Below are 19,700 nucleotides of genomic sequence, written 5' to 3' on the forward strand. Positions count from 1 at the left end.
CGGATGTTTCCATGGACAGATTTCCTCCTCTCTTCACAACCATGATGGCCAAGTCTTCATAGGGAATAACAAACACTTTTTCTGCCTCTCCAACAAGTAGTTTTAATATGAGATCTAACGTCTAATTGACATTTATATTTCCCTGGATGGTTATAATCTGTAATTTATAATAAATATGAGAAACATCGAGGCCACAGAACACAACTCCAGGATATGAACAGTTATTATCTGGAAATATGGAGAATTACACCTATAATTTCTTCATTTTGACATTTCCTACGTACTCAGAGAATAAGGCCTTTCTATCTTTCTTCTTTGTCCTGGTGTACCTGATCGGAGTACTTGCTAATTCAACCACCATCATAGTGGTATACAGTGATCGGCACTTACACACCCCCATGTATCTATTCCTGTGTAATTTAGCCATTGTTGATATTTTCTTCACAAACACCTTAGTCCCTAAGTTGGTTGACATGTTACTGACTGGTGACTATACATTGTCCTTCACCCAATGCTTCTTCCAGTTATTCTTCTTCCTACTTGTGGCTACTGCGGAGGATCTACTGCTCTTCATTATGGCTTATGATCGATATGTCGCCATATGTAACCCTCTACGTTATCACCATATGTTATGTAAGAAGAACTGTATCCGGTTGATGGCTATCGCCTGGATAACTGGGTGTATAAATTCGACTATTGCAACATTGACCACATCTAATATACCTCTGTGTTTTTCTAACAAAATCCCCCATTTTTACTGTGATTTCAAAGCATTTACGAAGATGGCTTGCCCCAATGCTGGTTTCCAGCTATACTCCTACATGGCAGTTGTAATATTGGGTATAGGCCCTTTTGTGTGTAGTATAATATCTTATACCCGGGTGATCATTGTTATTCTACATATTAAATCTAGTGATGGGAGAAAAAAGGCCTTCTTCACCTGCTCGTCCCACCTCACAGTCCTCTCCATATACTATGGCACCTGGATGTCCTTGTACACAATGCCACCATATAACGATATCCGAGTCCTCGAACTGACCCTTTCAATTCTTTTTACCATTATTACACCAATGTTAAACCCTCTGATATACAGTGTTCGGAATAATGAAGTAAAGAGAGCGATTGTAATACTGATGGGGGGCAAAGCCAGAGAAGAATGAAGTCACTGCGGAAGATATGTCATGTTTTTCTTTAAAGGAATTGTCATTGTTCAGGCTTGTGATGTAGTAGTATGGTGGAGGTCAGATTATTAAACATGGCCCATGCTCAGGAGTTCAGCAGATGCCATTGCCATGGGGTCTCTTCTTATTTAGGCTGCAGTGCCTTTTATCAGAGACATGTTTGATCGCAGGTCTTTAATAGAGATGAGCGAGTAGTTAAATACTCGATATTCGATATTCGTTTTGAGTAGCCCCTCAATATTCAACTACTTGAATCGAATATCGAACCCTATTATAGTCTATGGGGGAAAAATGCTCGTTTCAGGGGTAGGCAACATTCGATCAAATTGAACTTACCAAGTCCACGAGTGAGGGTCGGGCTGGATTCTCCGAGAAGTCTTCTCCATGCAGCATCCCCGCGGCGTCTTCCGGCTCTGAATTCACTCTGCCAGGCATCGGGCCTGGGCAGAGCCGACTGCGCATGCCCGCACTACAATAAAATGGCCACTTACAGTCAAAGCAGCCATTTTCTTGTAGCACGAGCATGCGCAGTTGGCTCTGCGCAGGCCCCATGCCTGGCAGAGTGAATTCAGAGCCGGAAGACACCGCGGGGACGATGTGTGGAGAAGACTTCTAAAGGTAGGAGAAGAACCATTGTTGATTGGCCAACTGTATAGCATTCAGCCAATCAACGCTGGTTCTGCATCAAATTATTCCATTCGAATAGCGAGTGGTACTCGATCGAGTACGAGTATTTCGAATACCGTAGTATTCGATTGAATACTTATTCAATCGAATACTACTCACTCATCTCTAGTCTTTAACACTTTAGATTATATGGTCAGATCTAACCTTGGAATCTGAGGGGTCACTTTCATAGCAGGAGCCATTTGGTAGCTATAATAGTCAGAATTTTTTTTATGACTCCCAGGCCTGCTATGATATCGCTATTGAGCTCCTCCTGTGGTAGAGTAGCATTGCTGTCTATGGTACAAGCAATTTAATGATCTCAGGTTCAAACACCTCTGCTCTGTAAAAAAACAAAACATAAGAAAAATAATGAAAAAAACAAAACAAAACAAAACATTAAAATACAGTTATTATATTTACCTCTCCTGGGTCCAGTGAAGCTTCCTCTCTCGTAGGCACTAAATCAGCCAATGAGAGCTCTTTGGCAGGGGTTACTAGAGTTCACTGACTAATAAGCCCTGTAACACTTTATTCTTCTTGTATTAGTTATGATAACTGATTACTTTGTTCTTGTTTGATTACTATATTGCAGACAACTGAAATGTAATACATTTGGATAATAAAGGTAATTAATAAGGGCTCTTCAGTCATTTAGATTGTGCCGATATAACAGTCTCATCTCATTATAATGCAATATCTTATTTTTCGCCTTAATTGGTGGCCGGGGAGCAGACACAGGTAAGAGGCTTATTCTAATTATTCCCTATAGAGACTCTCAGACTTAATAGTTAATCTATTACATGTTAATAGCAGAGTATATATAATTGTCCTCTCAACGCCTGCACATTACTGCTCTTCAAAATGCCACAAGAGACGTCACATGAAGGTATTCTTTGTTATACTATACGGCGCGTTACTAAATGTGTAGACACAATAAGAAAGACAGATTGAGATTATATAGATGGAGATATACACAGTCCAGTCCCATTAATGTGAACACCTGTCAAAATCCAGAATAACCCCCTTTGGCAGAGCGGGCCGCTGCAAGACGTGCAGGAAGAGAGGGGATGTTGTGATGATGTCACTGGGATGTTGAGCCATGCCGACTCCAGTGCCGTGGCCAGCGGCGCTAGGTTACGTGGTTGAGCATCTATGACGCGAACAACCCAATTGAGGTGGTCCCACAATTCTCAATTGGGTTCAAGTCCGGGGAATTTGCTGGCCAAGTGAGTACGGTAAACTCATCCTGGTGCTCCTCGAACCATGCACGTACACTGGGAGCTTTATGACACGTCCCATTGTCCTGCTGGTAGATGCCATCATCCTGAGGAACAAAATTTCACATGTAGGGGTGAACATGGTCCGCAAGGATAGATGAATACTTGTGTTGATCCATCGTGCCTTCCACAATGATGAGTGCACCCAGATGGCTGATGACACGTGCCTTCTGCCATTGGTTATTTAACGTTGATGTCAAAGTAGGTGCTGGTCACATTAATATGACTGGACTGTGTATATGAGGTAGACAGATAAATAGAAAAATCAGTGTGACCAATATGTGTCGAATATGCATATGCTGTAATAGGCCCCAGCTTAAACTTGTGAGATTACAGGTCGATAACATTTACTATACAATATGTTCAGGAATTATGGGGTTTTTAGGCCCCATCACCCTTCTATTGTGACTCTATTTGTATGATTTCTGCCCCAAGTCTCAAACACAGGATCTTCTGTAAAGGAGGCCGAAATACAAGTAGCTACAGGTTTTCTACGAGAAGATTTTCTATGACTAAAAACCTCAATAGCATTTGTCTTATTTGCCTGTATAATGTATTAGTATATATAAATATTTGTGAAAAGAAAATGACAGGACAAAATAAATGACAATAAAGGTGGGTTCACATCTGCGCCCCAGTCTCCGTCTTTTACCCCGAGAAACTGGACAGGAGATGGAATCAGTTTTTAAACCCATTGCCTGTGTGGATCTTCTGCCTTCCCACGGTGAAACCGTTTTGTTTAGCCAGACACAAAGTTGGACATGCAGGACTTTGTGTCCGGTTACAAAAAAATGGTTTTGTTGGCAGAAGACGCTCACGTGCGATCACTTTGCAAACCCATTCAAGTGAATCGGTTTGAAAACTGACTGACGGGTTTCCGTCTCCTGTCCAGTTTCTCGGGGTAGATGATGGAAACCTGCCGGATTGGCTACAGCAGAAATCTGGCGCAGGTGTGAACCCGCCCTTAGTAATATATTTTTATTAAATGAATGTAAATAATTATTTGTTATTTGGAAATTTGGAAATTTGGAAAACCCAAACAATCCAATAAACATTAAATTTGTAGCAATCTGTAAAAGTGATTTTTTTTTTTCCAATTGAACCATAGCTAAAAGTTGAAGTAAGGTATGGGGCCTGAACATAACAAAATGTAAAAAAATGAAAAAAAAGTGAAATGACCCGAAAAATTTCCAAATGCCTTGTATATAATTTTAGGATTTTTGCGTCTAAAGAGCTTTATGAAAGCATGGTGGTTGGTGCACTATGTAGAGTCCGGATGTTTCCATGGACAGATTTCCTCCTCTCTTCACAACCATGATGGCCAGGTCTTCTTCTGGAATAACAAACACTTTTTCTGCCTCTCCTACAAATAGTATTAATATGAGATCTAACGTCTAATTGACATTTCTATTTCCCTGGATGATCATAATCTGTAATCTGCAATAAATATGAACACCATCAAGGCTACAGAACGCAACTCCAGGATATGAACAGTTATTATCTGTAAATATGGAGAATTACACTTATAATTTCTTCATTTTGACATTTCCTACATTCTCAGAGAATAAGACCTGTTTGTCTGTCTTCTTTGTCCTGGTATACCTGATCGGAGTACTTGCTAATTCAACCACCATTACTGTAGTATACAGAGATCGGCACTTACACACCCCCATGTATCTATTCCTGAGCAATTTAGCCATTGTTGACATTTGCTACACAACCAGCTCAGTCCCTAAGTTGGTTCACATGTTAGTGACTGGTGACTATACATTGTCCTTCACCCAATGCTTCGTCCAGATGTTCTTCTTCCTACTTGCAGCTACTACGGAGGATCTACTGCTCTTCATTATGACTTATGATCGATATGTCGCCATATGTAACCCTCTACATTATCATCATATGTTGAGTATGAAAAAATGTATCTGGTTGTTGGTTATCACTTGGTTAACTGGATGCATAAATTCAATTGTCGCAACGTTGGCCACATCTAATATACCTTTGTGTTATTCTAACACAGTCTCTCAATTTTTCTGTGATTTCAAATCTTTTTCCAAAATTACTTGCTCCAATGTTGGTTTTCAGCTCTATTCCTACATTGGAGCTGTACTATTTGGCTTTGGCCCTTTTCTGTGTAGTATAATATCTTATACCCGGGTGATCATTATTATTCTACAGATTAAATCTGGTGATGGGAGAAAAAAGGCCTTCTCCACCTGCTCGTCCCACCTCGTAGTCCTCTCCCTGTATTATGTCACCTGGTTGTCCGTATATATAATGCCACCAATGAAAAATTCCCGGGTCTTTGAGCTTACCCTTTCTATTTTATGTGCCATCATTACTCCAATGTTAAACCCTCTGATATACAGTGTACGGAATAAAGATGTAAAGAGGGCTGTAATGAAGCTTGTCGGATGCAAAGTCAGAGAAGAATGAAAACAATGTATTTTAATCGTATGCTTTCTTTTTGGGAAATTACTTTTTGTTGATCTTTTGGGAAAAAAAATGCCACAATGATCACAACTTTTGTTACATATCCATAAATCCATTGCATATGCTAAAAACACATGGATGTAGGTCCCACCTCTGAAGTGGAGGAGGAATAGAGTGGTGGTCATGTACTTAGTCATCACTCTGGATTCACTTGTGTAGGGATCATAAAACAGCTAGAGGTTGGTGAACCTCAACAGATTTGTTTCAAAAACATTTGGGGGTTTGTTTTAGGTCATACTTGTTCGGTAAGAAACAGAAGTGCTATTGCCATGCTCCGAGGCCTCTTCAGATCTGAGAGTATAATAAATGTAGGCTCAGGAAGGTGCAGCAATTGAAAAAAGGGGCATCTCCTGGGCGTCCTTTAGCATGCAGTTGCCAACCAGTGTGCTTTTTCAGCCTCTAACATGAAATCATGTTTGTAGTTGGGTTTACGTGGTCATGTGGGGCATGCTAACATGGCAGTTTGACCTAGTGTCATGATGTTGATGTGCCCACATGACAGTTAAGGCCTGATCGCAGGCCTCAACAGTGACTATTGGGCAAGCGGCATCAGCCAGAGGCCACAAGAGGATAAGGGGTACTGCCGATTGCCATGAGTATGCCCAGGTGCGGTGAGTATAATTGGCTGTTGTGTTGGCATTATCGTCTCAAAATGAACCAATATCTAAGCTTCCTCCTCTACCTGCATTGGTGTCCTCCAGAGGCTGACATAATTGAATATGTAGCTTGTGTTTGCAGTACCCCAGGGTTGACCCTACAGAGCCCCTGCTTTCCAGGTAACTACATCTGCCAGGGGTCCAAATCTGTAACTGGCCAAACATACTCAAAATCTAGTGGATATGTCCTGACTAGAGATGGGCGAGCCTCATGAGATTTATTATACAAATATTTGTGATGATCAGTTTCATTTAATAAGAAATAGTTTTATTATACTCTGGGGTCTCTTCAGATCCCATAATATAATATGTGGAGGCACAAGGGAGGTGCTGGGAAATAATAAAAACTGATACTTTGTCACGGTTGTGTCAATGCCCGAGCAACCGTATACTGAATGCTGCTTGCACCTCTATGGAAATGGGGTAGGAAACGGTCCCTGGCGCTTTGACGGCTGTCTAGGCCCTGCCTGAGGGTGTTGGTCAGCTGAACCCAAGCTAAACTTGTCCCCAACAACTTCTGGGTCTCTAAAAGCGAAGACCTAACAGACAGGTGGGGTGAGAAATGAAAGAGGCTAGGGACTGGGATATTAGAGGTGGTAACCCCTAATGAAATAATAGGTGCAGCTGCAAACAGTAACAACTAGGATGGGATGTGTGCTAGGATGGGGTCCCGCAGTTTTGCCTTCCGGCGCACAGTGCCACCTGTGGGTCAGTCCAACTCTTGCCCTCGACGTCGGACAGTGAGGTGTGTGGAGTTTAAATACAGCTCTCTGCCTACTGAGCATGCTCAGACCCTTTGGAGGCGCTCAGATGCAAAGTCCCATTCCTCCCCTACTGAGCATGCTCAAACCTGTTGGAGCCGTTCAGAGGCTAAGTCCCATTCTGCCCATGCTGAGCATGCTGCTGCCCTTGCCTTTATATAGTGTGAGCCCACGCCCGCCGGGTGCTCACACTTTGACTAAAATTTTGAGACAGGAGGTAAGGGCTGGGTTCCTGTGAAAGGCAGGTTGTCAGCTCAGGGGTTCTAGTTAGGATTCCTGGGGACTGCCGGTAGGGACCTGAATAGCCTGCTTAAGCTGTCCTGTATATTGTAGCTGTTGTGTTGCTGACCAGGGGTGACGGTTAACCCTTGGCAGCCTATGCTGCAGCCTATATTCAGGTGCAGTTCCCCAGTAAGTTTACTGGTGAACGGTTGTTGCAGCCTGTTCATATTGAAGCTGCAAAAACACATTTTACCCAGCGAAGTCAATTGGTGTAATCCTCGTTGCAGTCTGTTCACATTAAAGCTGCACAAACACATTCACCCAGTGAAGTCAACTGGTGTAAACCTCATTGCAGCCTGTACACATTGGAAGCTGCACAAACACATTAGCCCAGTGAAGTCAACTGGAGAAAGCTTCATTGCAGTCCGTTCACATTAGGAGCTGCACAAAATCATTCACTCAGAGAAGTTAACTGGTGAACGTGTGTGGCTCCCTGTTCACACTAGGGCTGCTCAGACATACTGCTGCTTTGTTCGGGCAAACGGCTGCCCCTCAGGGGCTTGTGGACCTCACTGCAGTGTCTTGCATTCTAGCGTTTCTGTTGACATTAAAGATTATTATTTTTATACATATAGACAGAACCGTAACAATGTGCTGGAAAACTAACAGACACAGCACAACCATAACCACACAACAGGAGTTTGAGGAAAGGAAAAGTGGAGTAGTGAGGAAAGGGTGTCACAGGACAGCGGCAAAATAAACCTAAATCCCTAAACAAAAACTCACTAAGGCTGAGTTTCACACAGAGTTTTTTGATCAGGAATTTGGTCAGGAATCTGCCTCAAAATCAGCCTCCAAAAAAGCCTCCCAAAAAGCCCTTTAGATTAATATCAGACCCCGACTTTACTACTCCTTTTATTTCTGTTTAAAATTAATTAAATAAATAAATAAATAAATAATAACAACAACAACAATAATGATAATAATAATAATCATAGTACCATGTTATTTGTGCAATTGACCACTCTCTGCAAATGTAGTGTTTATTGCATTGTATGGGTTGGTATGGTACTGTTAGTGTTCTTATCTATCTCCTATCTATCTATCTATCTATCTATCTATCTATCTATCTATCTATCTATCTATCTATCTCCTATCTATCTATCTATCTATCTATCTATCTATCTATCTATCTATCTATCTCCTATCTATCTCATATCATTCTCCTTGTGTAAAAAAAAAGAGAGTCTGCAATGTAATATTCCATATAGAGTATGAACAAAATACCGCCCACTCGAGTCTGATCATGACAAGATCAAGGGTCCTTTAGCCACTAGGATTTAACATCTGCTACAGGAAGGAGCCCTGGAGTGGATGGACAGGTGAGTATAAGTATTTTTTTTTATTTTTATACTCCTCACCTGGGCTAGCATTTAATGGAAAGGGGCTTAGTCAGGCGGTCGGGAAATAGGGCTTTCCCTGACCATTGTGGTCTGGGCCCGGCCATTTTCAGCTGGCCATGGGCCCCGTACCACTCCGGGCCTGGTTGTGGTCATACTCCCTGCAACCACGATTGTTACGCCCCTAATCTAATGATCTCAGGTTCAAGCCTTGGGGAGGGGGGGGGGGGGTTAAAAAAAAGTAAAATGAAATTTCAAAAAAAAATTAAAAAAAAGAAAGTCAAAATGTCCCATATTCCTCAAAATGGTGTAAAAAAATCTACTTTTTACCATGAATTTACCATTTATCACTGCAGTCAAAAATTCCAAATCAATGTTCAGAATGGAAGGAAATTTTTGTTCAGGGATAGGGATGGATAACTGTATAACATTACAAATAATGGGTGGCAGAGGGTTAACGTTTCAATAGATTCCATTGGCTTTTGCTGTCTTCTGTGGTAAGATATCACCACGCAGGATTCGGTTGGATAATTCTGACAATGTATTTGTCACTAAAAGTGATATTTCGTGTTCAATTCTGAAATTGATTTGTTATATTAGTTGCATTGAATAATTGACATTGTTCTTTTTTGTTTGTTTGTTTACTGCAAACGATTAATGAGTGTGGTTACAGGTGTATAACAGCCTCATCTCCTTACGATACATTAGAATTTTTTTCATGTTAATTGGTGGCCGGGGAGCGGTCACAGGTTAAAGGCTTATTCTAATTATTCCCTATAGAGAATCTCACAGTACATGGTTAATCTATGACATCTTAATTGCATAATATATATAATAGTCATCTCAATGTCTCCAAATTATTGTTCTACAAGAAGCCTCATGAGACATTGCATGAAGGTAATTTTTTTTATTCTATATTTTAAACAATGCAAATGATAGGTTACGCTGATATCCTTCTCCTGTTTTACATGATTTATGTCTCAGGTTTCAAACCCTTAATTGTTGTTAATGAGAGGATTTTCTGTGACTGAAAAACTCAATAGCGTTTTTTCATCTTTACATACATAATGTATCAGGATATAGTGGTATCGTTCTACATACATATACATTATATGTTTAAAAAGAAATTTTAAAAATTAAACGTACCGCAACTAGTATATATATAAATTGTTGGTCCCCTCGTTTAATGAAATAAAAACCCACAATGGTAACAGAAATAACTTGAATCTGACAAAAGTAATAATAAATAAACAATTCTATGAAAATGAAGAAATGAAATTCAGACATTGCTTTTCGTTTCAACAGAATTAAAAAAATAAAATAAAATAAAACTCATGAAACAGGCCTGGACAGAATTTTTTTTTCTTTTTGGTGGAGTTGGAAGGGACCTCAAGGGCCATCGGTTCCAACCCCCTGCGAGTGCAGGTTTTCCTAAGTCATCCCAGCTATATGTTTATCCAGATTCCGCTTGAAGATTTCCATTGATGGAGCGCCCACCACCTCCCGTGGCAGCCTATTCCACTCTCTCACTCCCCTCACTGTCAGAAAGTTTTTCCTAATGTCTAATCTGTATCTCTTTCCCTTTAGTTTCATCCCATTGCTTCTTGTACTTCCTTGTGCTAATGAGAATAGGGGAGATCCTTCTGCACTGTGACTACCTTTCAGATATTTGTAGACTGCTATTAAATCTCCCCTCAGCCTTCTCTTCTGCAAACTAAACAATCCCAGTTCTTTTAGCCGCTCCTCATAGGACATGGTTTGCAGACCTTCCACCATTTTGGTTGCTCTTCTCTGGACTTGCTCCAATATATCGATGTCTTTCTTGAATTGAGGCGCCCAGAACTGTACACAGTATTCCAGGTGTGGTCTGACCAGGGAAGAGTACAGCGGAATAATGACCTCTCTTGATCTAGATTCAATGCTTGTCTTAATACATCCCAGAATTTTATTAGCCTTTTTTGCAGCAGCACCGCACTGTTGGCTCATGTTGAATTTGTGATCTACTATTATGCCCAAGTCCTTTTCCCCTATGCTATCACTTAGTTCTATTCCTCCCATACTATATATGTTTTTTACATTTCTGTTACCCAGATGTAGAACTTTGCATTTGTCCCTGTTAAATCCCATTTTGTTGGCCTCAGCCCATTGTTCCAGTGTGTCTAAGTCCTTTTGAATACACTCTCTCTCCTCTCTAGTGTTGGCTATTCCTCCTATCTTCGTATCATCTGCAAATTTTATGAGTTCCCCAAGAATTCCATCGTCCAGATCATTTATAAAGATATTAAAAAGTACTGGGCCCAGAACAGAGCCCTGCGGCACCCCGCTTTTGACTTTCTTCCAGTTCGATGTGTAGCCATTTAGTATTACTCGTTGTGCCCGATCATTAAGCCAGTTGTGAATCCACCTAACTGATTTTTTGTCAAAGCCATACTTAATCATTTTTTCAATAAGAAGGTTATGTGATACTTTATCAAATGCCTTACTGAAGTCAAGATATACTATGTCCACGGCATTCCCTTGGTCCAACCATTCAGTGATTTTGTTGTAGAAGGAAATCAGGTTAGTCTGACAAGATTTATTGGTCATAAAGCCGTGCTGGCTCTGGTTAATTAATGCCTTCCCATCCAGGTACCGAAGTAAATGTTCCTTGACAATTTGCTCAAAGATTTTTCCTGCTATCGAGGTCAGACTTACCGGCCTGTAATTTCCTGGATCGTCCCTTTTCCCCTTTTTGTAGATGGGGACAAAATTTGCCCTTTTCCAATCTAAAGGGACCACTCCTGTTTCCCATGACTTACTGAAGATTATAGCAAGGGGTTCTGTTATTTCCTCTGCTATCTCTTTCAGGACTCTAGGGTGTAAATCATCTGGTCCTGGGGACTTGGTTTCCTGTAACTTGGCTAAGTGCTCTCTTACCAGACCTTCGCTTATAGTCAGCTTGGAGTCCTCCTTCCCCTCATCTCCATCACCATTCTTGATGGTTCCCTTAACTTAATATTTTGTTGCACAACCTTTTGAGGCAATCCCTGCAATCACACGATTCCTGTAACTATCAATGAGACTTCTTCACCTCTCAACGGTATTTTGGGCCACTCCTCATGAGCAAACTGCTCCAGTTGTCTCTGGTTTGAAGGGAGCCTTTTCCAGACAACATATTTCATCTCCTTCCAAAGATACTCAATAGGATTTAGGTCAGGGCTCATAGAAGGCCACTTCAGAATAGTGTTTTCCTCTTAGCCATTCTTGGGTGTTTTAGGTAGTTATCCTATTGCAAGACCCATGACCTGCGACTGAGACTAAGTTTTCTGATGTTAGACAGAAAATTTCTCTCTAGAATCCCTTAATAGTCTTGAGATTTCATTGTACCCTGCACAGATTCAAGACACCCTATGCCAGATGCAGAAAAGCAGCCCCAGAACATAACATAGACGCCTCCATGTGTCTGTGAACATAGAGCTGATGTGGCTTGCCATAAATTTTGATTTTGTCACATCTCTCCATAGGACATTACTCTTAGCCATTCTTGGGTGTTTTTGGATGTGTGTTTTAGGTAGTTATTAGAGATGAGCGAACACTAAAATGTTCGAGGTTCGAAATTCGATTCGAACAGCCGCTCAATGTTCGTGTGTTCGAACGGGTTTCGAACCCCATTATAGTCTATGGGGAACAGATACTCGTTAAGGGGGAAACCCAAATCCGTGTCTGGAGGGTCACCAAGTCCACTATGACACCCCAGGAAATGATACCAACACCCTGGAATCACACTGGGACAGCAGGGGAAGCATGTCTGGGGGCATCTAACACACCAAAGACCCTCTATTACCCCAACATCACAGCCTAACAACTACACACTTTACACACTCAATACCACCTCTCTGACAGTAGGAAAACACCTTGAAACATGTGTATTTGGCACTTGCAGTGAGGAGAGCTTGTCACCAGCAGTGAATTTGGCCCTTGTAGTAAGTTGAGGTTGGCACCAACATTTGTTTTGAAAATCAGGGTGGATTGAGCCTCTAACCAGCAGAGTTTGGGCAAATTCATGGTGGAGGGAGCCTCTAAAAACCCCAGTTTGGACCAATTCATGGTGGAGGGAGACTCTAAAAACCCCAGTTTGGACCAATTCATGGTGGAGGGAGCCTCTAAAAACCCCAGTTTGGACCAATTCATGGTGGAGGGAGCCTCTAACCAGCCCAGTTTGGGCAAATTCATGGTGGAGGGAGCCTCTAACCAGCCCAGTTTGGACCAATTAATGGTGGAGGGAGCCTCTAACCAGCCCAGTTTGGACCAATTAATGGTGGAGGGAGCCTCTAACCACCCCAGTTTGGACCAATTCATGGTGGAGGGAGCCTCTAACCAGCCCAGTTTGGACCAATTCATGGTGGAGGGAGCCTCTAAAAAACCCAGTTTGGACCAATTCATGGTGGAGGGAGCCTCTAAACAGCCCAGTTTGGGCAAATTCATGGTGGAGGGAGCCTCTAACCACCCCAGTTTGGACCAATTCATGGTGGAGGGAGCCTCTAAACAGCCAAGTTTGGACCAATTCATGGTGAAGGGAGCCTCTAAAAACCCGTTTGGACCAATTCATGGTGGAGGGAGCCTCTAAAAACCCCAGTTTGGACCAATTCATGGTGGAGGGAGCCTCTAACCAGCCCAGTTTGGACCAATTCATGGTGGAGGGAGCCTCTAACCAGCCCAGTTTGGGCAAATTCATGGTGGAGGGAGCCTCTAAAAAACCCAGTTTGGACCAATTCATGGTGGAGGGAGCCTCTAATTAGCCCAGTTTGGACCAATTAATTGTGGAGGGAGCCTCTAACCAGCCCAGTTTGGACCAATTAATGGTGGAGGGAGCCTCTAACCACCCCAGTTTGGACCAATTCATGGTGGAGGGAGCCTCTAAACAGCCAAGTTTGGACCAATTCATGGTGAAGGGAGCCTCTAAAAACCCGTTTGGACCAATTCATGGTGGAGGGAGCCTCTAAAAACCCCAGTTTGGACCAATTCATGGTGGAGGGAGCCTCTAACCAGCCCAGTTTGGGCAAATTCATGGTGGAGGGAGCCTCTAACCAGCCCAGTTTGGACCAATTAATGGTGGAGGGAGCCTCTAACCAGCCCAGTTTGGACCAATTAATGGTGGAGGGAGCCTCTAACCACCCCAGTTTGGACCAATTCATGGTGGAGGGAGCCTCTAACCAGCCCAGTTTGGACCAATTCACGGTGGAGGGAGCCTCTAAAAAACCCAGTTTGGACCAATTCATGGTGGAGGGAGCCTCTAAACAGCCCAGTTTGGGCAAATTCATGGTGGAGGGAGCCTCTAACCACCCCAGTTTGGACCAATTCATGGTGGAGGGAGCCTCTAAACAGCCAAGTTTGGACCAATTCATGGTGAAGGGAGCCTCTAAAAACCCGTTTGGACCAATTCATGGTGGAGGGAGCCTCTAACCAGCCCAGTTTGGGCAAATTCATGGTGGAGGGAGCCTCTAAACAGCCCAGTTTGGGCAAATTCATGGTGGAGGGAGCCTCTAACCAGCCCAGTTTGGACCAATTCATGGTGGAGGGAGCCTCTAACCAGCCCAGTTTGGGCAAATTCATGGTGGAGGGAGCCTCTAAACAGCCCAGTTTGGGCAAATTCATGGTGGAGGGAGCCTCTAACCAGCCCAGTTTGGACCAATTAATGGTGGAGGGAGCCTCTAACCACCCCAGTTTGGACCAATTCATGGTGGAGGGAGCCTCTAACCAGCCCAGTTTGGACCAATTCACGGTGGAGGGAGCCTCTAAAAAACCCAGTTTGGACCAATTCATGGTGGAGGGAGCCTCTAAACAGCCCAGTTTGGGCAAATTCATGGTGGAGGGAGCCTCTAACCACCCCAGTTTGGACCAATTCATGGTGGAGGGAGCCTCTAAACAGCCAAGTTTGGACCAATTCATGGTGAAGGGAGCCTCTAAAAACCCGTTTGGACCAATTCATGGTGGAGGGAGCCTCTAACCAGCCCAGTTTGGGCAAATTCATGGTGGAGGGAGCCTCTAAACAGCCCAGTTTGGGCAAATTCATGGTGGAGGGAGCCTCTAACCAGCCCAGTTTGGACCAATTCATGGTGGAGGGAGCCTCTAACCAGCCCAGTTTGGGCAAATTCATGGTGGAGGGAGCCTCTAAACAGCCCAGTTTGGGCAAATTCATGGTGGAGGGAGCCTCTAACCAGCCCAGTTTGGACCAATTAATGGTGGAGGGAGCCTCTAAACAGCCAAGTTTTGGGAAATTCATGGTGGAGGGAGCCTCTAACCAGCCCAGTTTGGGCAAATTCATGGTGGAGGGAGCCTCTAAACAGCCCAGTTTGGGCAAATTCATGGTGGAGGGAGCCTCTAACCAGCCCAGTTTGGACCAATTAATGGTGGAGGGAGCCTCTAAACAGCCAAGTTTTGGGAAATTCATGGTGGAGGGAGCCTCTAACCAGCCCAGTTTGGACCAATTCATGGTGGAGGGAGCCTCTAACCAGCCCAGTTTGGACCAATTCATGGTGGAGGGAGCCTCTAAACAGCCCAGTTTGGGCAAATTCATGGTGGAGGGAGCCTCTAAAAAACCCAGTTTGGACCAATTCATGGTGGAGGGAGCCTCTAATTAGCCCAGTTTGGACCAATTAATTGTGGAGGGAGCCTCTAACCAGCCCAGTTTGGACCAATTAATGGTGGAGGGAGCCTCTAACCTGCCCAGTTTGGACCAATTAATGGTGGAGGGAGCCTCTAACCACCCCAGTTTGGACCAATTCATGGTGGAGGGAGCCTCTAACCAGCCCAGTTTGGACCAATTCATGGTGGAGGGAGCCTCTAACCAGCCCAGTTTGGACCAATTCATGGTGGAGGGAGCCTCTAAAAAACCCAGTTTGGACCAATTCATGGTGGAGGGAGCCTCTAAACAGCCCAGTTTGGGCAAATTCATGGTGGAAGGAGCCTCTAACCAGCAGAGTTGTGGGAAAGCAGGGTGGAGGGAGCCTCTAACCAGCAGAGTTGGTGGAAATCAGGGTGGAGGGAGCCTCTAACCAGCAGAGTTGGGGGAAATCATGTTGGAGGGAGCCTAGTATTAGCAGAATTGTGCAACGCTTATGGTGGATGAGTATGAGGATGCGGAGGAATTGGAGAGGTTGAGTACAGACATGGAGTTTCATGTTGGGGTGCTTTACACAGGTGGGCACAAAAATGAAGGCTCTATCCAGTGGTGGTTCATTTTTATCAAAGTGAGCCGGTCGGCACTCTCAGCTGACAGACGGGTGCGCTTGTCAGTGATGATGCCACCGGCTGCACTGAACACCCTCTCAGATAGGACGCTGGCGGCAGGACAGGACAGCACCTCCAAGGCATATAGGGCAAGTTCAAGCCACAGGTCCAACTTCGACACCCAATACGTGTAGGGCGCAGAGGGGTCGGAGAGGACAGGGCTGTGGTCGGAAAGGTATTCCCGCAACATGCGCCTATACTTCTCACGCCTGGTGACACTAGGACCCTCCGTGGCGGCACTTTGGCGAGGGGGTGCCATCAAGGTGTCCCAGACCTTAGACAGTGTGCCCCTCGTTTGTGTGGACCGGTGAGAACTTGGTTGCCTACTGGAGGAACTGCCCTCCCTGCCGCCAACGTCACATGCTGGAAACATCTCCATCATATTCTGCACCAATTGCCTGTGGCAAGCATTGATGCGATTGGCCCTCCCCTCTACCGGAATAAAAGACGAGATGTTGTTTTTATACCGGGGGTCAAGGATAGCAAAGATCCAGTACTGGTTGTCCTCCATGATTTTGACAATACGCTTGTCGGTTGTAAAGCACCCCAACATGAACTCAGCCATGTCTGCCACAGTGTTAGTTGGCATGACTCCTCTGGCCCCACCGGAAAGTTCAATCTCCATTTCCTCCTCATCCTCCATGTCTACCCATCCGCGCTGCAACAATGGGACGATTCGAAGTTGCCCGGAAGCCTCCTGTATCACCATCACATCATCGGACAACTCTTCTTCCTCCTCTTCCTCCTCCTCCTCCTCCATTAAACGCAGTGAAGCGGACAGATGTGTGGACCTACTCTCCAGCTGTGACGGATCGGATGCTATCCCTAACTCCTCTGTGTGATCTGAGTTATCCCTGATGTCAATCAGGGATTCTCTCAGAACACACAAGAGCGGGATTGTAAGGCTCACCATCGCATCCTCAGAGCTCACCCTCCTTGTGGACTCCTCAAAGACCCGTAGGATGTCACAAAGGTCTCTCATCCATGGCCACTCATGGATGTGAAACTGAGGCAGCTGACTTTGTGGCACCCTAGGGTTTTGTAGCTGGTATTCCATCAAAGGTCTCTGCTGCTCAACCACTCTATTCAACATCTGAAACGTTGAGTTCCAGCGTGTGGGGACGTCGCACAAAAGCCGGTGTTGTGGCACATGCAGGCGTTGCTGGAGAGATTTTAAGCTAGCAGCGGCTACTGTCGACTTGCGAAAGTGGGCGCACATGCGCCGCACTTTCACCAGTAGCTCTGGAACATTGGGGTAGCTCTTTAGGAAACGTTGCACCACTAGGTTGAAGACGTGGGCCAGGCATGGAACATGTTGGAGTCCGGCAAGCTCCAGAGCTGCTACCAGGTTCCGGCCGTTATCACAAACGACCATGCCTGGGCCCAGGTGCAGCGGCTCAAACCATATTGCCGTCTCATCGAGGAGGGCATCCCTCACCTCGGAGGCAGTGTGCTGTCTGTCCCCCAAGCTGATCAGCTTCAGCACAGCCTGCTGACGTCTACCAACGCCAGTGCTGCAACGTTTCCAACTCGTAGCTGGGGTCAATCTAACAGCGGAGGAGGAGGCGGTGGCGGAGGAGGAGGCGGTGGCGGAGGAGGAGGCGGTAGAGGAGGAGGAGGAGGGGGGTGTTCTTCTCGTGTCCCTGCCAGGAATGTTAGGCGGGGAGACGAGGTACACCGGGCCAGTTTGGGAAGCAGTCCCAGCCTCAACTACATTCACCCAGTGTGCCGTCAGTGAAATGTAGCGTCCCTGTCCGCATGCACTTGTCCACGCGTCGGTGGTCAAGTGGACCTTTGTGCAAAGCGCGGAACTAAGGGCCCGCCTGATGTTGAGTGACACGTGCTGGTGCAAGGCGGGGACGGCACACCGGGAGAAGTAGTGACGGCTAGGGACGGCATAGCGAGGTGCCGCAGTTGCCATCAGGTCCAGGAAGGCGGGAGTTTCAACAAGCCGGAACGCCAACATCTCCTGGGCCAGCAGTTTAGCGATGTTGGCGTTCAAGGCTTGCGCGTGTGGGTGGTTAGCAGTGTATTTCTGCCGCCGCTCCAATGTCTGAGAGATGGTGGGTTGTTGTAAAGAAACGCCTGATGGTGCCTTTGATGGTGCAGGAGAAGGAGATAAGACAGGACCAGGGGAGGATGAGGTAGAAGTCAACAAAGTGGCGGAGGCAGATGAAGTGGTGTCCTGGCTCGTCCTCTGGAGTGCATCGCCAGCACAGTCAGCAGTGGCAGTGGCAGAGGCAGAGGCAGAGGCAGTGGCAGTGGCGTGAACGGCAGGCGGCCTTTGTCCTGCCGTTGCTGCCTGCCACTGATTCCAGTGCTTGGATTCCAAATGACGGCGCATTGAAGTGGTGGACAGGTTGCTCTTCTCAGAGCCCCTAATCAATTTCGAGAGGCAAATTGTGCAGACAACACTATATCTGTCCTCGGCGCATTCCTTGAAAAAACTCCACACCTTCGAGAAACGTGCCCTCGAGGTGGGAGTTTTTCGGGGCTGGGTACGAACTGGAACATCTTGGGAGATTCCGGGTGTGGCCTGGCTTCGCCTAAGCTGCTGACCTCTGCCTCTGCCTCTAGCTACCCTTTTTGGTGCTGCACCTGCCTCAACATCCACACTACTTTCCCCGCTTGACATCCCCCCTGTCCAGGTCGGGTCAGTGTCCTCATCATCCACCACTTCCTCTTCCAACTCCTGTCTCATCTCCTCCTCCCGCACAATGCGCCGGTCAACTGGATGCCCTGACGGCAACTGCGTCACATCATCGTCGATGAGGGTGGGTTGCTGGTCATCCACCACCAAATCGAACGGAGATGGAGGAGACTCTAGTGTTTGAGCATCTGGACACAGATGCTCCTCTGTTAGGTTCGTGGAATCGTGACGTGGAGAGGCAGGTTGAGGGACAATGAAAGGAGCGGAGAACAGCTCTGGGGAGCAGGGACAGTTTGGGTTATTGTTCTGTAAAGCTTCGGAATTTTGGGAGGAAGGAAGACAAGACTGTTGGGTAATAGGAGGAGAGGAGGCAGAGTCTGACTGGCTGCTGGACAATGTGCTGTAAGCGTTCTCTGACAGCCATTGCAAGACCTGTTCCTGGTTCTCGGGCCTACTAAGGTTTGTACCCTGCAGTTTAGTTAATGTGGCAAGCAACCCTGGCACTGTGGAGTGGCGCAATGCTTGCTGCCCCACAGGAGTAGGCACGGGACGCCCTGTGGCTTCACTGCTACCTTGCTCCCCAGAACCATTCCCCCGACCTCGCCCACGGCCTCGTCCACGTCCCTTTCCGGGAGCCTTGCGCATTTTGAATTCCTAGTTAGAAATTGGCACTGTATACCAGTAGTAAAAATTGTGGGTGCACGTAACCCCAATATATTCTTTGAATTCCCAGTCAGACACTGGCACTATATGGCAGTAGCAAGAAATGAGGGTATTTGTATTCCCAATATACTCTTTGAATTCCCAGTCAGACAATGGCACTGTATACCAGTAGTAAAAATTGTGGGTGCACGTAACCCCAATATATTCTTTGAATTACCAGTCAGAAACTGGCACTATATGGCAGTAGCAAGAAATGAGGGTATTTATAACCCCAATATATTCTTTGAATTCCCAGTCAGACAATGGCACTGTATACCAGTAGTAAAAATTGTGGGTGCACGTAACCCCAATATATTCTTTGAATTCCCAGTCAGAAACTGGCACTATATGGCAGTAGCAAGAAATGAGGGTATTTGTATTCCCAATATACTCTTTGAATTCCCAGTCAGACAATGGCACTGT

The 19,700-nt window shown here is 45.4% G+C and overlaps 1 protein-coding gene across 1 annotated transcript; it reads left to right on the forward strand.

The window, feature by feature from the left end:
* The first annotated feature begins 4,636 nt into the window (after positions 1–4,636).
* LOC142217130 (olfactory receptor 5V1-like) lies at positions 4,637–5,560 on the forward strand. Its single transcript, XM_075285321.1, has one exon. It carries the CDS (start codon positions 4,637–4,639, stop codon positions 5,558–5,560), a length of 924 nt encoding a protein of 307 aa, XP_075141422.1.
* Positions 5,561–19,700: the final 14,140 nt, after the last annotated feature.

Source organism: Leptodactylus fuscus, chromosome 8, assembly GCF_031893055.1.
Source record: "Leptodactylus fuscus isolate aLepFus1 chromosome 8, aLepFus1.hap2, whole genome shotgun sequence".
NCBI lineage: Eukaryota > Metazoa > Chordata > Amphibia > Anura > Leptodactylidae > Leptodactylus > Leptodactylus fuscus.

Coding starts and splice junctions, on each gene's coding strand:
- LOC142217130 (XM_075285321.1), top strand. CDS start 4,637: ATGGAGAATTACACTTATAATTTCTTCATTTTGACATTTCCTACATTC.